The 15,582-nt window shown below is 36.4% G+C and overlaps 1 protein-coding gene across 4 annotated transcripts; it reads right to left on the bottom strand.

Annotated features, from left to right (window-relative positions):
* Positions 1-600: 600 nt before the first annotated feature.
* On the bottom strand, positions 601-14,704 carry p4ha3 (prolyl 4-hydroxylase, alpha polypeptide III). 4 transcript variants are annotated; one of them, XR_007180561.1, is made up of 14 exons: positions 14,344-14,704; positions 13,619-13,773; positions 13,266-13,489; positions 12,510-12,653; positions 9,266-9,317; positions 8,933-9,096; positions 6,065-6,241; positions 5,126-5,190; positions 4,520-4,679; positions 3,276-3,338; positions 3,036-3,104; positions 2,690-2,774; positions 2,455-2,551; positions 601-1,260 (listed from the first exon to the last, which is right to left on the bottom strand). XR_007180561.1 is itself a non-coding variant. In XM_048161738.1 (14 exons), exons 4-14 carry the CDS (start codon positions 13,464-13,466, stop codon positions 1,251-1,253), a joined length of 1,302 nt encoding a protein of 433 aa, XP_048017695.1. In that variant the 5' UTR covers positions 13,467-13,489; positions 13,619-13,773; positions 14,344-14,413; positions 14,566-14,694; the 3' UTR covers positions 601-1,250. The 4 variants fall into 4 exon arrangements, 3 of the variants coding, with proteins under 3 accessions (XP_048017695.1, XP_048017693.1, XP_048017694.1); XM_048161738.1 differs by lacking the exon at positions 2,690-2,774 and having other exon boundaries at positions 2,355-2,551; positions 14,344-14,413; positions 14,566-14,694; XM_048161736.1 differs by lacking the exon at positions 2,690-2,774 and having other exon boundaries at positions 2,355-2,551.
* Positions 14,705-15,582: the final 878 nt, after the last annotated feature.

Here is a 15,582-nt window from a genome sequence, read left to right on the forward strand (position 1 = left end):
GTGTGATGGACTGTGCAAAAACAGAATACTCTTCTCAGATCAGCACTGTTTTGTGTCACATCACATCACATTGAGATACTTTAGAATACCGAAATGAATTACATTATTTTTTTTATAACAATTTTATTAAGGTCAGCAATTACAAGAGTCTCACATTAATAATTATAATAATAACTTAAGAGAATTTCAGAAAGGCATGTACCTCAGTAGCATAGTGGGAACAATCCTCTGGATAAAATGTGCTTCTAATCAAGTAACTCTTACATTAATCCAGCAGCAGAGGACAGCAGTGGTCTGTATTACACTTAATGATTGTACATTTTGGATTTGTTTTTAAAGAAAGTTTTAAAAGAAAAGGAGTGCTTAAATATTATCATAAATGTTGTCAGGAATCTGGAGATATAGCAATAAATTCCTAAAGGATATTTTGAAAACTTGGTGGCCACTATTAATATTAACATTACATTTAAAGTTATCTATTAATATTTTGTTATTTTATGTCATGGCAATGTAATATATAGCAATACATTGTTCTGATGAAAATTCAACCACAGTATGCCAATAAATTAAATACTTTTTACAAAGAAAAGTTAACAAAGAAAAGGTTAATCTCATTTTATTATTTATTTATGTTTACAACATGGAACGTTTTTGGAAGTTGCTTTGCAACCATAAACAATGTACAGTTGCACCAGATTTAAAAGCTAACAAACATCCAAGTGGGCAAATCATTATCCTATTTCAATGTGTATTGTAATTAATTATAAAAATATGTATATAGTGTTTGCTGTCAGAACAGAAAAGATGTTACCACAAACTACTCATCAAAACAAATCATCATCAGGTACTCATGTAAACAGCTGTATTTTCAATTGTTTTGGTGTTTATCTTTGGAAGCAGGAACAAGAGGTCAGCTTGCCCTGTGGGCTGCATACCAAACCATTCCCTAACCCACACACAAACACACACAGTTGAAATCTCTCTCTATTTCATGTGCCCTTCAAACATCCATGAAAATTATCCATGTGCCTCTCTTCCCAATGCTGGGAACTCAAATCATATATGAAGGCAGATAATTTTAGCTCTCAAATGCTTTACCCCTTCATTCTCAGTCTTTCACTTCATCACTTGCTATCATTGCCACTTTAAGGGGGGCGACTCTTGTACTTTAAATGGTATCATGCTTCCTTCACTCCTCAGGATTAAGGCTACAACGATGTCGGAACTCTTGTCCATACTCATGAACCCACTTATTGGCAACTGGAAAAGAAAAGACAGTGAATGCCTTTATTTGGTGTGTTCCTCACAGAAAGCATGTGGCTTTAACCCTTAAATGCATACCTCGGGTCTTTAACAACCCAGGACATCATTCAATACCCTCCTCCTCATTCATTTTTCAAAATCAGACATCAACCTTCTTAGTATTCCTCAATCAATTCATTATAAAGAAAAGAACAAGAAAAAAATCATAAAAGAATAAAAGAATACCTATTTTCCTTTAATTTTTTTGTAAAAATTGTATAGGGTCGCTAACGACCCGAGGTGTGTATCAGTGTACGTATATATTTTTTATGCATAACAATAATTTAATCTTTGATAACAGAATTAGCGCAATTCACCGTTATTCCACAAAGTAGCAATGTTTGATACACAATGATGAAGTGACGTTTCATTCAGACAGAAAACGAAAGAATAGGCAAAACATGAAATGGCTCAGCGTTTTACTGCAAAGTACTGAATGCAGTCAAATATGGTGAAGCTGTTAGCGATCAAAATATTGAATTTGAGCATGTTGAAAATGATAGTTTTGAGAATATGTTTGTGATTGCAAATAGGCTCATAGATCGCGAACTCAAACATATTCTCAAAACTATCATTTTGCTAAATGTACTGGGAAATTAGCTCTGACGAGGGCAGTGATGATGGCATAAAACATCTGCTCAAAATGAACCCTTCCAAGCTCCAAAAGGTAACAAAATATGCTTCATTTTATTCTTCTGTAATGGTTATTCTTAAATTAGGGGAATTTTTATATTATCAAGATATCGTGTTAGATATAGATCCGGGTCGCTAAAGACCCGAATATGTAAGAATGATTGACGAAAGATTCATGCATTTAAGGGTTAAAAGCCTTGATATAGCACACATAAGGACATCCCTAGTAAATAATATCCCATAAAAGCTTCATTAACCATTCTCAATTCACTGAATGTTCACTTTTTTCATGCTTCTTCTACAGAATTACTACCTCCAGTTAGAGCATTCCTGTAGCTCAAACAGTAGTGTGTGTGTGTGTGTGGTGCAAGCAAAAAAAGTCATAGGTTCAATTACCAGGGAATGAATTAAATGTATACCTTGAATGCAATGTAAATTCCTTTGGATATGACTGTCTGTCAAATGAAAGTTCTTTCCTTATTTTGGTAAACAAGACACCATGTGATACAGCAATCATACCCCATTTATCACCAACAATGACAGGGCAGCCAGCATGAAGAGTGTCACCATTTCCTTGACCATTTCTATGAAGATTCCACCAGAAGAGAGCACCATTCTAGAAAGAAAACACAAAAAAGTCAAATACACTCCTTATAGAGAATAAAGAAAACTCCCAATATAGTTTTATTATGTTTATTAAGTCTAAAAGCTTCTTTGACAGTTTACACAATAGCCAAAATCCTGGATTATGAACCTTGTTTAACGTATATTCCTTTTTTCTTTTGCGAGAGGTTGTGCAGAGATGACATCCCCTTAGTGGGTGGTGAAAACCTGAGTGCCTGGAGGTGAAAGTGCAAATTTCTATATAGCTATCTCTCAGGTTTCACCAACAGTTCATTTAACTGAAACAACCCTGACTCCCAAACCCAAAGCTTTTGTTGTAACGGGATACCCAACGAAATGTCTGACCTCAATAGAAAACAATCTGTTATTACTCAGCATTGAAGGACACAGCATTCTGAAACAAGCTGTGCAAGAGTGAAGTATGGTTGTGTTCTGTCTTGAGTGAATCTGTGAGACTGATGTATGTAATTCTGTACCTCCACTACAGGAACACTGAAGTTAGCATAAATAAAGGCTGTGAATCCTCCTGCTTCCACAGAGCTCAACTAAAAAGGAAAAAAATGTGGTTCACTCAAGCAGCATTAAATTAATTTTGGTTACTGCTAAATGCTTCCAAAACTAACATACTTGCTCTCTCACTCAAAACTTCATTGGCAAGATATTTTCATTTAATTAAGAAGGAAAGCGAGCAAGAGCTGAACTATTTATTCACTTACATATATCATGAATGTAGCCACTCGATTTCCAGTTTTTAGCCTGTACAATGGACTCGAATCAGACTGCCAATAAAAAAAAAAACTATTTTAAACTGTAAAAAGTCACATTATACACAATGTGTATGCATCATGGCTTATACTGTATATGTAAGATACATTATAAGTAGTAAATCTCTGCATCAGAACCTTTCCTTAAAGGTGCAATATGTAAGAATTTTGCAGTAAAATATCCAAAAACCACTAGGCCAGTGTTATATATTTTGTTCACTTGAGTACTTACAACATCCCAAATGTTTCCAACTATTTCTAAATCGTGAGAATATTGCAATTTTAACCAAGGCTGTCAATTGCGTCATACCCGCGTTACCTGCGTTAAACCATGGAAACACCAAAGACGCTTTAATATATTATATGCTTTAATAGACAAGGGAACAATTGTTTGGTTACATGTATAGACAGAAAACGAATTATTGTTATATAGCTCAAAACGTTTAGTCTTATTGTTTAAATCTAATTTTCTTGATTTTTTGCGAGTACCATGCTTTACCATGCCTCAGAGAAAAACACTATTTTGTGAAATAGCTAACATAGCGTAATCAGATGCAGCTTTATTTTTAGTAACAGTAATACAGCATTTTCTCCATCATACAATATGTTTTTAAAATTAATTGCATGCCATTTATCAACACAAACCATCCAGCATTTAATATGATATTCTAAAATCGATCTATCTTACTGCAGTGTGTAACAGTGTCTCACAGCAGCCGCCAAGCGAACGCACAGAGTAACGTTATATCATTTTCAACACACTCAAATGTATCTAATATAATAAACAGAGCTGCGTTACCTCATACTCAAGACTGGAAAAGCGGAAGCAGCGCCGGCGACTGTGTCATAATAAAAGTCCCACTGCTGCTCGCGGCGTTTGTTGCGCAATCGCTCCAGCTCCTCGTTCAGCTCCCACAACACTCGGTCCTGCTCTGCTTCATACTACAGTAACGTTAATAATCGCATCCATGAACATGATTTCTTCCCGACTCCTATCCCGATTATTTCCACCGGTTGTGAGGTGAAGACCACATGTCCCAAGATTCAGCGCTCAAACTTGCCGTCATCAAGCTACGCCTTTGTTTTGAATAGGCCTCTAGCGACCTCTAGCGGACACAAAATATTACATATTGCACCTTTAAATGTGTGTGAATGTTTTAGAAAATTCAGAATTAAAGAACATTTTTGTTACTCACTGTGGCATGATCAAAATGAGGTTCATAGTGTCCTCCAATGCCATAATTTACAACTTGGAGATATTCAGCATAAGGAGGCTGCACATTCAACCCAGTGACCATAGTGATACGTCGATCCACCTTGCCCACAACCTCATGGGCCGACTCTTTAAGCCATGCACTGAAAGATCATTGACATTATTCTAATGTGAGAGCCACTTCACAAACTAAAGCAGTACAGAAAGTGAAAAAATTGGATATTATTGGAAATTGGATGTATTACTACTAGTATTATTCACCATTGAGTAGTTGTATTATTCACCATTGAAAGTTGTAGGAGTACACTAGCATAAAGCCCAAAGTATACTTCGGCTGCGTCTGCATACAACAGCGCATTTGCAAGTGACTTGCAAACAGAGAGCTTGAAAACAGCAGTCCACTAGATAATTTGCACGCGCCGAACACGTCTTCCCACGCTTACGGCCAAAGGAGTATACTTTGAAAGGCTTGCGCGCTCAACTGTGCACGAGACGGAGCAGAACGCGGGAAATGAAGTATACCCGGGCCTTAAAGATGAGCTGATATAACTTTGATTTGATGGGGCCTTTAGAAAAACATGACTTGTACCTTTTGCTGATGCGATATTCTGCAGTGGCCTGATTTACTCCTGATGCCACCACTGATCTTCTAAGCTGAAGGAAAACATGAACATTTGCATTTAAATATTTTCTAGACATTTCGGTCACTGTGAAGAATAAAGATTTGAAGGGAGATACAGTGAGAGAACTAGATAATAACAAAATCTCTTGCAGCTTCTGTTATGTGGGAATTTCAGAAAGAAAGAAAAAAATACTGAACTACTGGCAGGGACAAAGACTTAAAAAAAAGCAATGACGGAAACACGTGATTTAATGCTCAGTCTACCCCTACGAAAACACTCTGGGTGGAATAACTGACGAGCTGTAAGCACAGTTGATTCCGACCGCATGACTTATTCACGTAATGTGCTCTTTATCTTCTTTCCAACTCAGTTTGAAGCTGGCTTAAGTTCCGTGGTTAAATATGTCTGGAAAATGAGGCAAAACTAGCACACAAAATTTTGTGTCTCTCTTGAGAAAATGGTTTTATACAGACACTTTGAAGAGTCTCTACATGTCAGTCAGTAACTGGCATGCAGTAAAATAAAAAGTGTCTGAAAAATGTCTTATTCAGTAGAAGACAAATTATTTAAAATAAAATGAAGGCAGAACAACCTCAGCTGAGAACTTTCAACAAGTGAGAGCTGAAGCCTCTGCCAACTTTTTTTCCCTCAATGCAAAAATGATCCAAGTAACATAAAGGCTAAATAACATCCAATTCACAATAAAAAAAAAAAAAAACAAGGCTTTCTCAGTTATTTGGAGAGTTCTAGTCCAAATTCACTCACTCTTGTTTGTGCATAAGACAGCATGGTTCATGGTTCATCAATTAATTTACAATGAATTACTTTCACATCTTGGTACAAGTCCAAGAGTTACATATTCCATACGTTTCCACATTAAGCCTTAATGCAAACAGTGCACTCACCCCTGGCACGGCATATTCTCTGATGCTTTTAGCTTCAGGTCGGGTGACAAAACCATGGAAGAGCACAACATATGGGTGCAGGCTGATTAGCTCTCGTTTAATTGGTTGCAGAAGTAAACCAGGGTTGCCATTGGTGAAATAGTCACAGAACAACCTGGGGTTCTCAAAATGTTTTGGCTGTAAAAAGAAAGTGTGTTATTATTTCTAAAACTTTGAAACATAAGTATTCCAAAGAGGCTTCAAATAATAATTTAAAACAAGAAAGAGTTTAACTGATAAACATAAAAATATTTTAAGTTAACAGCTAATTAACTCTAACCCTCAATCAAATGCTGTCATCGTGAATGCAATAAAACTCTAACATTACTGTGTTAAAAGTACATTTATCTAGGCCAGTGGTTCCCAAACTGTGAGGTGACAGAGGGGGTACGCAAACAAAATGCTGAGTTTTGCCATTCATTTAATTGTGCCCCACCTTAAAATAACAATAACCCAAAAATGAAAATTCTGTCATTATTTATTCTCCCTCAAGTTGTTCCAAACCTGTGTGAATTTCTTTCTTCTGTTGGACACAAAAGATACTCTGAAGAATATGGGTAACCAAACAGTTGACCCTGTAGAAGAAGGAGACATTTTTGAATAAAGTCATTAGTTTTGTTTTTTCTTTTTGCATACAAAAAGTATTCTCGTAGCTTCATAACATTAAGGTTGAACCACTGTAGTCTCATGGACTATTTTAACGATGTCTCTACTACCTTTCTGTGCCTTGAAATTTGTTATGATGTTGATGTGTATAGGGTAGGGATGTTCTAATACCACAATTTTGGCTTCGGTACGACACCAGAATGTAATACCTCGGTATCGATACTAAATCGATACCATAGGTGACAAATAACCAGCCTTATAAGATAAGTGAATTGAAACAATTTTATTAATAAACTGCTTAAAACACTGCAGTACGGAAGAGGATTAGGGCCAAGCAATAATAAAAAAATAAAACCATCTCGACATTAAAGTTGTTAAATTTCGAGAAAAAAAGTCGAAATAAAATGTTGAGAATAAACTCATTAAATTACGAGAAAAAACTTGTTAAATTTCGAGAAAAAAAGTTGAGATAAAATGTTGAGAATAAACTCGTTAAATTATGAGAATAAAGTCATTAAATTACGAGAAAAAAGTCGTTAAATTATGAGAACAAATTCGTAATTTAACGAATTTGTTCTCGTAATTTAACGACTTTTTTCTCATAATTTAATGACTTTGTTCTCGTAATTTAACGACATTTTTCTCGTAATTTAATGACTTTATTCTCAACATTTTATCTCAACTTTTTTCTCGAAATTTAACAACATTTTTCTCATAATTTAACGAATTTGTTCTCATAATTTAACGACTTTTTTATCGTAATTTAATGACTTTATTCTCAACATTTTATCTCGACTTTTTTCTTGAAATTTAACACGTTTTTTCTCGTAATTTAACGAGTTTATTCTCAACATTTTATTTCGACTTTTTTCTTGAAATTAATGAGTTTTTTCTCGAAATTTAACAACTTTAATCTCGAGATGGTTTTATTTTTTTATTATTGCTTGGCCCTAATCTTCTTCCGTACTGCAGTAACAAATGTGCAAAATGTAACAAAACCTACATTCAGGGAATATAGTTTACATTTTGATTTTGGAAAAAAATCTTCATATCTTTTATCTCTTTTATCGCATGGTGCAAACAAAATGTATGTAAAAACAACAACAACAGCAACAACAAAACCTACAGGGAACATAGGTTAAATTTTGATTTTGAAAAAAATAAAACTGAAGTAACCCAATTAAAATGGGTTCATATCCTCACATCATTTCAGTGTTTATTTTTTTTGACAGGTCCTTTGCCAGCTGCAGATTTTTGGACAGGAAAACTAATGTGTCAATATTGTCACTTGAGAGTCTTAGTGGGCTACAGATGAGGTACTGAAAACTCTCTCAGAGGCTGAACTTGATGCTGGAATGCAAAGGTAATATTTTTCAAACACTGAAAGAATGGGGAGGCTTGATTCATGCCTTTTCCATCAAGAAATTGGGTTTTCTGTAGCATTGGTCTCTTCCATGGCCTTGAACGTTTGGAGCTCTTTGTTCAGTCTGTCTGCTGGCATCTCTAGATATCCTCTCCCGGCTTGACATTCATCTCCCTTTCCCACCTCTTTTTGTTTTTTCTCTGATACAATGGTAGACAGGAGGCTACCCAGGTCTTGTTTTTGTTTTTTTGGCAGCTGTTTGTTCTTCCTGCCCTGCCAGAGTTGACTCCAGCACTGACTGATTAGAGAGATCAGGGAGATCAGAAAGCTCTCGGATTTCATCAAAAATATCTTAATTTGTGTTCCAAAGATGAATGAAGGTCTTGTGGGTTTGGAATGACATGAGGGTGAGTAATTAATGACAGAAATTTCATTTTTGGGTGAACTAACCCTTTAAGATTTAAAGCAGGCCATTATTTCATGTGACCTTCTTCATGATCCAAAACTGAAGTAATTCACTTTGGTAAGCTGCTGTGTAATTTTCTCCAGGCAGCCCCATGAGGAATTCTACCAAGATCCACACAGGATAGCTCTTCTTTTGACTTTGGCTCTTTTTATGATAGGAAGCATTTAATAGTCATATGGATACCATATTATTATAATGGAAGTTTACTCCATTTCAAAACTGTAATCATCCTTGCAATGTGTGAATACTTTCCCTTTTCTAATTTGTGCTAACATTTTATATTTGTGTTGCTTATAATACTTCCACCATTGGAATAGAAAAATATAGCCTCTGATGAATGTTGAACACTACATTGCCTCGATCACAAGTTGTGTAGCATAGCGTGGAATGATACCTGAGATCCTTTTGTTTGGCAGAGCTTCTCATAGACATTCCTGGTTCTCAGATAAGTGGTGGCAGGCCTTTTCAAAGCCAAGCTTTGGTTAGTAACAGGCGGCCTTTCATCAAGGAGCTTCTCATACTTCTCCACATTGAAATGTACCCTTCTGTTCGTAGGATCTTGAAGACAAGAATTGTGATGTAATATAATACATTTTCCGTATAGATTATATTTAAACTTATCCTTATTTATGAATTAAAAATACATGAATCTGTTTGGCCAAGTATGTTTCTCTCTCTCACTGTCTCACTTATTGCTGTTGGTTGGTAGTAGACTGTAGAGGTTTACCATGAAGCAATAGTTCCTGAGAGAGACTGAGGGCGTATGATATGTTTCCAGTCTAAAAACAAACAAACATTGTATTTCATATAGTTAGATATTTCTACCTTTATATATATATATAGAGAGAGAGAGAGAGAGAGAGAGAGAGAGATGCATAGAGAAGGATTACACAGAACCACCAAAGATAAGACAAAGAAAGATAAACTAAACTAGCTACGTTTAAAACTACAAAACACTTTTGCAATTTGAGGTGAGAGTTTTTATGAATATTTTGAATTAGTTTTTACCCCGCTAGAAATGTTATGTTCCCAGAACATTCTCAGAACGTCCCCACTGTGTTAAGGATGTTGCCTAGTAACGTTCCCAGTACGTTCACAGACGGTCACGATGTGGAGTTCTTTTAAGGTTTACATTTACTTTTATCCAAAGCGACTTTCAAATGAGGTTTGGGGAACGTTATTTGGTGAACCTTCAGGGAACATTCAGGATGTTCTGGGAATGTTTAGGGGACTATTACTATAGGACGTTCTGTTAACTTCCCAAATGTCCTCTTTGTAATGTTCTCGCTTGACCATAAAATAACCAAAATAGAACCTCCCCCTAAACTCATATCGGGAACGTTATTAAATGACCAACAGAGGACCATGTGGGAACGTTCTGTTAACGTCCCAAATGTCCTCTTTGTAATGTTCTTATGTGAACATAAAATAACCAAAATGGAACGTCCCCCTAAAGTCACATAAGGAACCTTGAACTGCAGCACTTTCATTACCAAAACATGACATTTTAGGAACGTCCCGAATGTTCTGTAAAGCTTCGGAATCTTTGTCACCTTGAGAGAACTTTTAGGGAACGTTGCATAAGGTCCTGAGAACGTTGCCTTCTATGTGGGTATTTTTTATATTATTTTTATTTACCATTTTAATTTTAGTTAAAGTTTTAGTAATTTTGTACTGTGCTTTTGTCATTTTTAGTAGTTTTTTTTTTTTTTTTTCTGTGTTTGTTATTTTATTACATAAAGTTAAACTAAATGAAAATTAGAAATGTTATCTTGGTTACTAGCTGAAATAAAATAAAGTTTAAGTTTTTTAAAGCTGCAGTAGGGAGTTTTTAGAAAGCGTTGACTTAGCCTGAACATTTGAACAAGCACAACTCACAGGTCACTCCCCCTTGATCTCTGCTGCGCTACAGCCCTCCCTCCACAGCTCCTCCCCCATCACAACGGAGCCTGCCGTGAACGCGCAGGCTAGTAAGCAAGCAGGGCCACCGATGACGGCAGATAAACAGTTATGGCACATTTACTGGTACAGACGAAACATCAATATGATTTACATTGACTATGGCCTGCCCACACTTTGACTACAAACTTGGTCCTCAAAACATTACGTATTTTGCAATACATGTAATGTAACTATATGACATTGCACTATTTCTAAAAGTTATAAATAGCTAGTAAGATAATATAACGGTAACTAACGTTACAGTATGCAAGTAATTATTCTATCGATATGTAATGCTAAAGGTTTGCTAGTACATTATTTCAGCAACATGACAAGCCAGTGAACTAGTAGGTTTCAATAGTTGCTTTGCACAGTGCGTGACATTTTATCTGTATGTTATGCGGCTAGAGTTTTGACACTGAGTCAATGGGCTCCGATGAGGAATTCACACCCACAGCGACTTCGAGGAGTCAACGGGTGGGGAGAAGAGGAAGCCGTGGTGTGCGCGGAGCATCAGGCAGGGGACGGGCAGGCCTGTTTTGAAATTATCCTAGTTGTGTGGTTCTTAAAAAATGAAACAAATCAAGCAGGGATACTTACTTGTCAAGCAGAAATGTGGCTAACTCTGCATCGGTTTTTAATCCTTTCAGGACACGTAGCTCCCTCCACCTCGGAAAAGCCGCTCCGATATTTACCCTCGTTTTATTTCGGGCTCTATCTAATTCTTTCTTTTTGGCTTTTTTATCATCGTCATCTGTCTTTTTCCGTTTACCCGTCTTTATTTTATTTTATTTTGTCCACCATAAGCAAAGCTGCAGCACACCGGTAATCTTGAATTTGAACGCCTGTACGCACTGGCGCTGTGTATGAGAGGGGTGTGATCAGCGCACACGAGCTTGATTGACACTGCTAAGACACTCCTCCTGGCTCTGACTGGTTGTTTCTTACCGGGAGCGGTGTATTTCTGCAAATGGCAATAGGACCACTGGGAGGAGCCAGAGGAGCTTGATTTTTTCACAGATTATCTGTCTCATATTCTACTGTTAGGACATAATGACAGGTTTAACAAATATGTAAAAAATACATTTTTACAAAAGTTACCTACTGCAGCTTTAAATTGTATTTTATTTCAAGTAACAAAAATGTTCAGTTAACTAAAAAGTGTTTAGTTAACTATAATAGCCTTGTTATTAGCCCTATAATGTGAACATTTTTTTTTTAAACTTTTAATTTAAAAATTTTAATCCACCCACAATCTTTTTAAATAGGTAGATTTTCACTGTTATCTGGAGCACTTTGGTATGGCACACTGAAATGCGGCCACATGCATTTCTGAACACCTCACCCCTTATTTACATTGCAGCGCGTCTGCGGCGCGTTACGGCTCCAACACGGCCACCAGAGTTGATCTGCCACTTTAGTCAAGGCTTGTGTTTACACCACATTTCAGAAGCGGCTCGCCGCGCCACGTCTATTTATGACAGACGCCGTGTTCAAGTTGCGCAGTTCAAATACAAAATTATGTCAAAATAATCACCCTGTGTAGACTCCCAATCATATTTCACATCACTAGAAGACCAGAAATTTACAACAAGAGATTTGAAGTTGAAAAACTTGAAAATCTTTTATCCTTGTTGTCCATAACTGGACTGTATTGAAGTTTATTAACTTTGTCTGTAGGCTATGTGGGGCATAGCAATAAACACAATTAAAACAGACAAAATATAACCATTTAGCCATTAAAAACACGAAAAATCAAGGAAAACAACAGAGGACAGACAAATCTTGTGGTCTCATGAATCCAGCCGCGTCGCTTCTGAAATGCTCCTGGTGTGAGTTGGCACCGTGTAGAGGACGGAACGAAACCTTGCCAGAGCCATAATGCGCCACAGAGTTGTGCAGTGTAAATAAGGGGTCAAAATGTGATCTGAAATATGTTGGACCCCATGTACACCTTAGATTGGATCTTAATACCAGGTGTACACAGGGTATTAGTTAAATTCATATCTATTTTATTAGAGGTGCCATACCTTGAAATGAGAGAAAGCTAAATGGTCTAGGGCATCTTCAAGTGTGCCTTCATTTTCTGGACTCCATTCTGTTCCTCGAAAGAGACGAACTGCCTCCTCAAACCACTGCACAGAATGGTAGTAATCTTCCAAATCATAGGCGACCTACCAACACAAAGCTCTCACAGATGTAACAAAACAAAAATACAACATGTGGGGGAAAAAGCAAAAAAGATGATGACATCCCACATGTTTGACACTTGGGCTCAGAATACGTCTTACACAACAGCAAAAAAGGATTTCTGTCAAAAACCATTTAGTCACTGGTTATTTAATACGTTACTTTAGGAATGTTAAAAGAAGTTGCCAATCTTTGGCAGAATAGCACATTTCACTTGATACTTGTATGGATGATGGTGAAGAGAACAGATGGTGCTTATTACAAGAAGACAAAAAACTGAGCTTTTCTTCATGCACAAAGAAAGAGGAGTATAAACCACAAAAGAGGCACCAGTTACTAAACAAATTGAGACGTATGGAATCTACATCAGGAAGTGTGCTCAAGTGGGAACACATTCTGAACACATTTTTCCAGAGGCTTTCCCAGAGATTCACAATACATTCCAAACTTTGAGAGTGTGGGCAGTAACGTTTCTCGACCCCTCTAAGAATTAAGCTTGTGACAAATAAGAAATTATTCGCTTTAAAGCCACACTATGTTTTGCATACATTTTTAAAAGCAGATTGAAAATAATAGATAAAATAAAATTGTTTTACCTTTCCAATAAGGAAGCAATCATCCCCAGAGAGTGTATCAGACACAGGGGGCTTATAGACATCAACAGCATTTCCATTTGTGATTTGCTGGAAGTGCCCTTGCACAAGCCCCTCCACACGCAGATCATACACATCCTGAAGTCTCATCAGCCCCTGTGCTGCCCCCTGAAGGTCCTCCAGCTTGGGTAAGCTGCCTTCCATCCTCCTGTAGCCCTCCCTGAGAGCTGAAGGAAAGTAAACGGGGGTTGTGAAGGGTTAGAGTTAAGTGGGACACAAGCAAGCCAATAGTCAAAAAAATTAAGCTGTAGATCAAGGATTTTCTTAAATGCCTCTTGTGTGAAGGTCAGCATTACCTTTGATGTTTTCTTCGGCTTCATTGCTATGGACAACATTCAACCATTCAGACTTAAGTCTTTTGACCAGTTTGAATGCAATAATTGGATTAGCTATGGTAGCTGATGGCTCACTGTATACCCCACTGTGTAATGATTTGACTCTTGAAAAGAACCTAAAAAATGTAAAAGAATGATTAATATTTCATTTAAAGGTTAAACGCAATAACACATTTTGTTAAAATCAATCAAATTTAGTTATAAACTACTCTTTTTTCAGTTTTAGTGTTGGTACAGTTGCCATGTTTACAAAATGTTTACATACTACAGAAATGCTGGTAGCGCTTTTTTTGGTTACACTTTATTTTACAGTGCCGTAGTTACATTGTAATTACTCAAATAAGTACTGAGTACTATTAATTAACTACATGTAATTACTATAGATACTTGAAATAAAGTATAACCGAAATGCTATAACCAGTTTTTGTCATTTTAATTTTACATTGAAATAAAAAAAAAAAAAACTAAAATGCCAATATCTGAACAGAATATGGCTTACATGCCATAGACATATCCTTTATAAAATTTGCCACAGTAACCACATTTTCAGACAAAGTGTCACTGATATCTTTCAAAGTGTGGGAAGTTTTTAAACGTGACCATCTTTTTGTGGCTATTTAGATTGCTTAATTAACTAATCACCGCTTTAATACATTCATATAAATTATCAAATTGCTTTCTCTTACCTTTTAAGATCGTCAAGTCTTTGTATTTCCAGTTCTATGTATATTCTTAAATGATCGATTAGTTGTCTTTCTGCGGAAACAGCTTCATTCACGCTCATCATCGAAGTGAACATTTCACCGAATGATTTGTCAGAGATATTAAGTACGTATAAAAATATAAAGAGGCTAAAGTATGAAGACATCTTATAAGAGAGATTATGAAAATTGTTTAAGCGGTCTTACATGATGCGCTGACTGTGTTATTCCACAGCTTTTAATTCCTCTTCATAGCTCACCATGTTCTCAGGCAGGACATGAAAAAACCGCGCACAGCCCACGATGAGCCATCAGCATAATGCCTGTGTGCGTGCGTGCGTGTGTGTGTGTGTGTGTGTGTGTGTGTGTGTGTGTGAGCGCGCGCGTGAGAGAGAGAGGTGGGCTGTCTGGGAGTGGGTTGAATAATATACGTCAGGTATAGACTGACACAGGACAGAATTAGGATTTTCTAAAAGAAAAAAAAAACGGTTCTGTGATCTCTCTAAATATATATATTTTTAGACAAAAAATATAATAATATCATAGAGAAAACTTTATAAACAACTTTTATATGATTAAATTAATACAGAAATCTGTTTTAAAGGGTTAGTTTACCCAAAAATGAATATTCTGTCATTAATTACTCACCCTCGTGGCGTTTCACACCCGTAAGACCTCCGTTAATCTTTGGAACGCAAATTGAGATATTTTTGTTGAAATCCGATGGCTCCGTGAGGAGCAATGACATTTCCAGATCCATTAATGTACTAAAAACATTTAAATCAGTTCATGTGAGTACAGTGGTTCAATATTAATATTATAAAGCGACGAGAATATTTTTGGTGCGCCCAAAAAAAACAAAAAAAACAAAAAAACGACTTATATAGTGATGGCCAATTTCAAAACACTGCTTCAGGAAGCTTCAGAGCATAATGAATCAGCGTATCGAATTAGCGGTTCGGAGTGCCAAAGTCACGTGATTTCAGCAGTTTGGTGGTTTGACACGCGATCCGAATCATGATTCGATATGCTGATTCATTATGCTCCGAAGCTTCATGAAGCAGTGTTTTGAAATCGGTCATCACTAAATAAGTCGTTATTTTGCTTTTTTGCCACACCAAAAATATTCTCGTCGCTTTATAATATTAATATTGAACCACTGTACTCACATGAACTGATTTAAATATGTTTTTAGTACTTGTACTTTTAGTACTTTAGTACTTG

This window comes from Megalobrama amblycephala, linkage group LG16 (assembly GCF_018812025.1).
Source record: "Megalobrama amblycephala isolate DHTTF-2021 linkage group LG16, ASM1881202v1, whole genome shotgun sequence".
In the NCBI taxonomy this organism is placed as follows: domain Eukaryota; kingdom Metazoa; phylum Chordata; class Actinopteri; order Cypriniformes; family Xenocyprididae; genus Megalobrama; species Megalobrama amblycephala.